This window comes from Euleptes europaea, chromosome 3 (assembly GCF_029931775.1).
Source record: "Euleptes europaea isolate rEulEur1 chromosome 3, rEulEur1.hap1, whole genome shotgun sequence".
NCBI classification, from domain to species: Eukaryota; Metazoa; Chordata; class Lepidosauria; order Squamata; family Sphaerodactylidae; genus Euleptes; species Euleptes europaea.
Window position 1 is genome coordinate 35160082 of NC_079314.1, and position 6591 is coordinate 35166672.

Sequence of the window (6591 nt, forward strand, 5' to 3'; positions counted from 1 at the left end):
CAGTAGAAACGCCCCTAAGCATCAGTCCCCGGAGGGCTCCTCGGGAACGGCATCCGAGGGGCCCTTCGGAAACAGCCAGGCATCCGGTCGGTCTGGGTCATTTGGGGAAACCGACGGAGCCTCCCCCGCCCCCGGCCTTTCCGACGCGCCCCGCGGGAGCGACGGGTGACCAGCCCCCTCCCCATACCTTTCCTCTCCTCCCTTCCACGTAGTGGGACGTGCGCTCCAAGTACCGCGAGGGAACCTTTGGTCTAGCGCTCCTCACCCGCCGTCGGTCGGAGCAAGTTTGGTTGTCGGGGTTGTTGTTTTTTTTGGAAGTTCAAAAATAAATACAGAGACTTAAATTAGAAAGAGAGTCGGCGGCCCGCAGGCTGGAGGAATCGGTTAAGGCGCCTCTCCGCCGTCCGTGCGCCCCCTCCGGCTGGCCGGGAGGCGCGAAGGGGAGGGGGGGGTCCGGCGCCCCGCCGGGCTTCCCTAGCGCCGGCCGCCGGCCCAGGGCGAGGCGAGGGGGAGCGCCCCCCGCAGCCAGTCCCCGCCGGCCCAGTCCAGTCCCTCGGGGCCGGCCCCGCCGCCCCCCCCGCGGCCCAGTCATTGCACCGGGCTCTGGAGCGTGTGGTGGAGCTGGGGCGAGGCGTCGGGCTGTGCGTAAACGTCCTCCATGGCCGGCGGGTGGGGGCCGCCGGCGGGCGTCATGCGCTTCTCCTTCTGCCGTCGGTTGCAGAACCAGACGCGCACCACCTCCTTCTCCAGCTGCAGAGTGTCCGCCAGCGAGGTGATCTCGTGGGCCGAGGGCTTGGGGCACTTGAGGAAGTGGCTCTCCAGCGCGCCCTTGACCCCCACCTCGATGGAGGTGCGCTTCTTGCGCTTGCGGCCCTGCGCGGCGATCTTGTCCAGGTTGGCCGGGCTGCCCGTGCTGGAGTCGGTCTCCTCCAGCCACTTGTTGAGGAGGGGCTTCAGCTTGCACATGTTCTTGAAGCTCAGCTGCAGCGCCTCGAAGCGGCAGATGGTGGTCTGCGAGAAGACGTTGCCGTAGAGGGTGCCCAGCGCCAGCCCCACGTCGGCCTGCGTGAAGCCCAGCTTGATGCGCCGCTGCTTGAACTGCTTGGCGAACTGCTCCAGGTCGTCGGAGCTGGGCGCGTCCTCGTCCGACGGCGGCTCGTGGCCCGGCAGGCCCAGGTGCGGCGGGGAGCCCTCCAGGTGCGCCTCGGAGGCCGCCTCGTCGTGGCCGTGGGGCGCGTGGCCGTGGGGCAGGTGCAGGCCGGGCGCCTGCGGGCCCAGCATCCCGTTGAGGCCCGGGTAGGCGGCCTGCGAGTAGAGCAGCGACTGGTGGCCGCCGGCCGTCGGGGACATGGCCGAGGGGCAGCCGCCCAGGTGGTGCGCCTGCCCGCCTTGCGCCCAGTGGCCGCCGCCGCCGCCTCCCGACGCCTGCTGGTGCACCAGGTGGGAGCGGGAGTGGAAGCCGCCGTCGAGGTCCCCCCGCGGGCCTTTGGCGTGCTCCAGGTGGGGGTGGGAGCCGCCGCCGCCGCCGCCGCCTCCCCAGTCGCCGGTGGCCCCCGGCAGCCACTGGTGGTGGGGCAGGCTGCCGATGGGGTGGCCCGGGGTGGCGGCCAGCCCCTGCAGGTACTCGTGGTGCATCATCTTCTGCACCTCGCGGTAGGTGGGCCCCTGGTGGAGGCGCTCGGCGTCGGGCGTGGGCACGGCCAGCAGCGGGCTGCCGCGCGGCAGGTACTGGGCGGTGGTGGCCATGGCCAGGTCGGCTCGTCCGGCCGCCGCGCTCCGCTCGGCGCGCCTCTCACTGGGGCCCCCTCGGCGGCGGGGCGCGCTTTAGAGGCCCGGCTCGGCCCCGCGCCCGGCCCCGCCCCCCCGCGCGCCCCATTGGCTCCGCCGCCCGCCACTGCCGGCCGGCGCCGCGCCTCCATAGGGCGCCCCTCGCCCGGGCGCCCGCCTCCGCCCCGTCGGGAGGCGCCGGCCCGGGGATTGGAGCGGGGAGGGGGGCGGCGGCCGCCCCGGATTGGAGGGGGCGGCGCTTCCTTCGCGCCGAGCCGCCGGCCGCCACGTGGGGGGAGCGCGCCGCCACCTGCCCGCCTGGACTGGACGGGACGGGACGGGACGGGACGGGAGAGAGCCGGCGGGACGCCGAGCCCGAGCGGGAGAGGCGCTGCCCTCGCCGCCTGCCGCCGATTCGGAAGAACGCGGGGACACGTGAAGCCGCCTTCTACTGAATCCCACCATCAAGGTCCATCCAAGTCAGTATTGTCTACTCAGGCGGGCAGCGGCTGTCCAGGGTCTCAGGCAGAGGTCCTTCACATCACCCACTTGCCTAATCCCTTCAGCTGGAAGAGGAGCCGAGCCGAAGAGGAGCCCCGCGGGCGGAGAGGGACGCGCCTTCCCTTCTCGGCTGCTCTCCAGGTGAGTCCGCTGCTCCGGACCGCGGGCGGAGAGGAGCCGCTTCGGCTTGGCCGGGTTGGGGGGAAAGCCGACGGGGGAAGCCCCTGGCGACTGTGCCCGCCTCGGGTCAGAGCCGCTTGGCGGAGCCTGCCGGGCTGAGGACTTGAGGACCCGCGAGGGGCCGCTGGGTGGGGGACTGGGGAGCAACCCAGCGGGACGGGGGAGCCAGCCGGCCGGCCTTAGGCTGGTTTCCTTTTCGGATGCAGCGCTTTAGCCTCCCGCGGGTGCTGCACCAATATTGGCCATTTATGCCCGGGAGGTTTTGCCTTGGGTTTGCCGCTTCCTAGATGCACATTTTCCCCATCCGAACTCTCAAAAATCTGCATGGGGGCTTATGGTTGAGTTTTGAGAATTCAGATGGGGGAAATGTGCAGCTAGAGAGCGGCAAATCCGAGGCAAAACCTCCCGTGCATAAATGGCCGTCCCCACAGTTCTGCCGTACCGGTTTGAGGCTCTATGAAGCCTTCCCGGGTTTAACCTGTAACTACAATGTTCACTTACCGAGGGCTGGACGGTTTTAGGATTCCTGGGAGGCAGACCACTTGTATCTCACTCATCCAGGATTATGACCAACTTTTCTGATTGCAACTCAGAGCCTCAGATATGATGCAGAAGGGGTTTCATCTGGTTTGGGTCACTGGCAGTTCTGATTCAAAGCCAAGATCTGGAGGACTAGGAGCTTTCCCTCCTCCACGGTTAGGTTTCTGCTTGAGAAGGGTGTTGGAAGACCCAGGTTCGAATCCCCACTCCAGCCATGGAAGCTCACTGGAAGACCGTGGCCCAGTCACAGTCTCTCAGCCTAACCTACCTCACAGGGTTGTTGTGAGGATAAAACGGAGGAGAGGAGAATTATGTGAGCCGTTTTGGGTCCCCACTGGGGAGAAAGGCGGGGTACAAATGATTTAAATCAATTAATTAAGTCAATAAAGTGCGTACCCACTGTTCTCTCTTCCAATTTATCCTCACAACAACCCTGTGAGGTATGTTACACTGAGGGTGTCTGACTGGCCCAAGGTAACACAGAGAGATTCCATGGCTGGTCAGGGACTGGACCCTGGGTCTCCCAGGTCCTAGTTTAACACTCTAACTGCTACACAGCACTGTCTCTCCTGCCCATTTAGATTATCCTGTGGTGCTCCTGGGTTGGGACACTGGAAAAGAAAGAGGAATTGGACCCTTCTTCCTCCCCCTTTTCATCCCAGACGCAATGGTACATGAAGATGTTGACCTGATCCTGATTGTTGCTGGGACATTGACTTATTTGAGATCACCCAATCAGAGCCTTTGACTTTGGCGATGGGGAAGCTTAGAAGTGCTTTGAACACACAAGAACACATGAAGCTGCCCTATACAGAATCACTCCATCAAAGTCAGTATTGTCTACTCAGACTGGCAGCCGCTCTTCAGGATCTCAGGCAGAGGTCTTTCTCATTACCTGCCGCCTGGTCCTTTTAACTGGATAGGCTGGGGATCGAACCCGGGACCTTCTGCATGCCAAGCAGATGCTCTACCGCTGCACCACAGCCCCCTCCTACAGTTTTGCTGCTGGACAGTCCACACTTACCCTGCCTTCCCCTGAAGTCAGGGAGTGCAGTTCTTCAGTGGTTCGTGGTTCTTGCTCCTTCTGTTTTGAAGAGATATCACCACTGCATCAGGGCTCCAGCCCCGGTTTTCTCTAAGAGATCCTGACAGTAAATGATGGAGAATTTTCAAGTTATGGGGTGGACATGGGCAGGCAGGTGGGCTCTTGTCCAAAAATTGTCTGCCAGACTTTCCAGGGTTGCCAGCTTCATTCAAGCATTGCCCTTTCACCTAGGAATTGGCTCCCAAAAGGGATGAAAGGGCTGCATTTCTCCACCGCTAGAAGAAATTTCCAGGAAAGAAACGGGAACTCAAAGCACAGGCCAATTCGGGGCTTGAGCCAGAACATCACAATGAAGCCCATCGCTGGCCGTTGACTTCTCTTTCGTGGCACCCCCATTCTGCCACTGGAGGCAGCCATTGCACTTAGTCAAACCACAGGCAAAATCTTTTGACTGGTTTCTTTCTAATGTTGAAGCAATATTGGGGGTGGGGGGGGTGAAAGGGAGCACTTGGAGGAGGGTTGGTTGGCTAAACGATTTCAAGGGATCGAGTGGTGGAGTTTTCCTGTAAGGATATAATTAGCCTGTTCCCTGGTGTCCAAAGGGATTTATGTATGTATGCATGTGTTTGTTTTAAATGTTTATAGGCCAGCTTTTCTCCCAGGCATCCTAGAAATGAAGGCAGGAAACAGTGTAAGACATATATAAAACAATTGAACAGGGTGTGGGGGAGGTAGTTGTGAAATTCCTGCATTGTGCAGGGGGTTGGACTAGATGACCCTGGTGGTCCCTTCCAACTCTATGATTCTATGCGAACCAACATCCAACCAGCACATCAGAAACAAGACTTTTAAAAAGGTATGCCCCCCCCCCAGCAGGGTGTTCCCCCTTTACCCTGGCTCACACTGCTCCCAAAGCTCCCTGAAGTCGCTCTGTTTTGCAGCCTTGAACACATGAAGCTGCCTTAAACTGAATCAGACCCTAGGTCCATCAGGGTCAGTATTATCTACTCAGACTGGCAGCGGCTCTCCGGGGCCTCAGACTGAAGTCTTTTACATCACCTAATGCTTGCATCCTTTTAACTGGAGATGCCAGGGATTGAATCTGGGACTTTCTGCATGCCAGGCAGATGCTCTACCACTGAGCCACAGGCAGGAAAGAGCCTGATCTCTTTCAAGAGGCTGTTCTTGAGGCATGGGGCAGCCACTGAATAAGCTCAAGCCAAGAGGAAAATGTACCTTGGATCCTACCAGGGGGATTCCAGTTGTCCAAATATCCTAGGAAGCCCCCCACAAATGCTCCTGAGCATGTTGTAAGAAGCTGGGAACAACTTAAGACAGTGTGATGTGGCAGTTGGAGTTCTGGCCAGGAGAGACCTGGGTTCAAATCCCCACTCAGTAAGGAAGCTCGCTGTGTGACTGTGTGCCAGTCACTCTCTCAGCCTGATCTACCTTTCTGGGCTGTCGCCAGGAAAACAGGGGAGGAGTGCGGTAAATTACCCTGCAAAATGACTAAGAACTGCTGCTCTGAGCGCCACCTCTGAGTGCAGCCGGCTGACTAGAGGAGAGGCTTGCAGTCCTCACCCCACTCCACTTGTAGCCAGTTTTGGCCTATCATCCTTCATCCCCATTGCGGCTCCCAGGACGGCCTCCAGTGAAATCATGTGATCCTCCAACTTCTCGAGCCTGTCCAGATGGAGTGAGGGATTCCCCTGCACCTGCCAGAGACAGGCAGGTGCAGTGATGGAAAGTACATTTCCAGCTCCGTCATGCACAGAGATTAGCCTCCTCTGCCTTTGACTCAGCTGACCTGGCTGTGCTCATCGATGCTGTGGTGACCTGAGGCTGGCCTGGTCCACATGGGGCTTCTGTGGAAGATAATTTGGGAACTGCAGCTGGTGCAAAATGCTGCAGCTGGCGTGCCGTCTTGAGCAAGCTGCCACGTGCATCCCACGCCTCTCGGAAGAATGTTGTGCTGGCTGTCCGTGCATTGCTGAGCCCAGTGCAAGGTTTTTTTGTTTTTTTTTTACCAGGGAAGCCCCAAGCAGCCTGCTGGACAACCTCTCGCTGGTTATCTTTGGTGGCTGGTCCTGCAGAGAGACGCAGAACAACTGCTGTCCCATCTTGAACATTCTCTGTCATTTACTTTATTTTTATTTAAAACATTTCTGTGCCGCTTTTCCACCCAAATAGGGATCCCAATAGATAGCCCAGGCTAGCCTGATATCATCAGATCTCGGAAGCTAAGCAGGGCCAGCCCTGGCTAGTAGTTGGATGGGAGACCACCATGGAAGTCCAGGGTCACAAGGCGGAGGCAGCAATGGCAAACCACCTCTGTCCGTCTCTTGCCTGTGGCTCAGTGGTAGAACATCTGCTTGGCATGCAGAAGGTCCCAGGTTCAATCCCTGGTATCTCCAGTTCAAGGGACTAGGCGAGTAGGTGATGTGGAAGACCCCTGCCTGAGGCCCTGGAGACCTGCTGCTGTTCTGAGTAGACAATACTGACTTCGATGGACCCCGGGTCCGATTCAGCATAAGGCAGCTTCATGTGTTCATGTGCCT

At 59.7% G+C, this 6591-nt stretch overlaps 1 protein-coding gene across 1 annotated transcript; it reads right to left on the bottom strand.

The window, feature by feature from the left end:
- Positions 1-574: 574 nt before the first annotated feature.
- POU3F1 (POU class 3 homeobox 1) lies at positions 575-1762 on the bottom strand. Its single transcript, XM_056846037.1, has one exon. It carries the CDS (start codon positions 1744-1746, stop codon positions 589-591), a length of 1158 nt encoding a protein of 385 aa, XP_056702015.1. The 5' UTR covers positions 1747-1762; the 3' UTR covers positions 575-588.
- Positions 1763-6591: the final 4829 nt, after the last annotated feature.

Bases quoted from the DNA above. Each gene is read 5' to 3' on its own strand.
- POU3F1 (XM_056846037.1), bottom strand. From the start codon at position 1,746: ATGGCCACCACCGCCCAGTACCTGCCGCGCGGCAGCCCGCTGCTGGCC.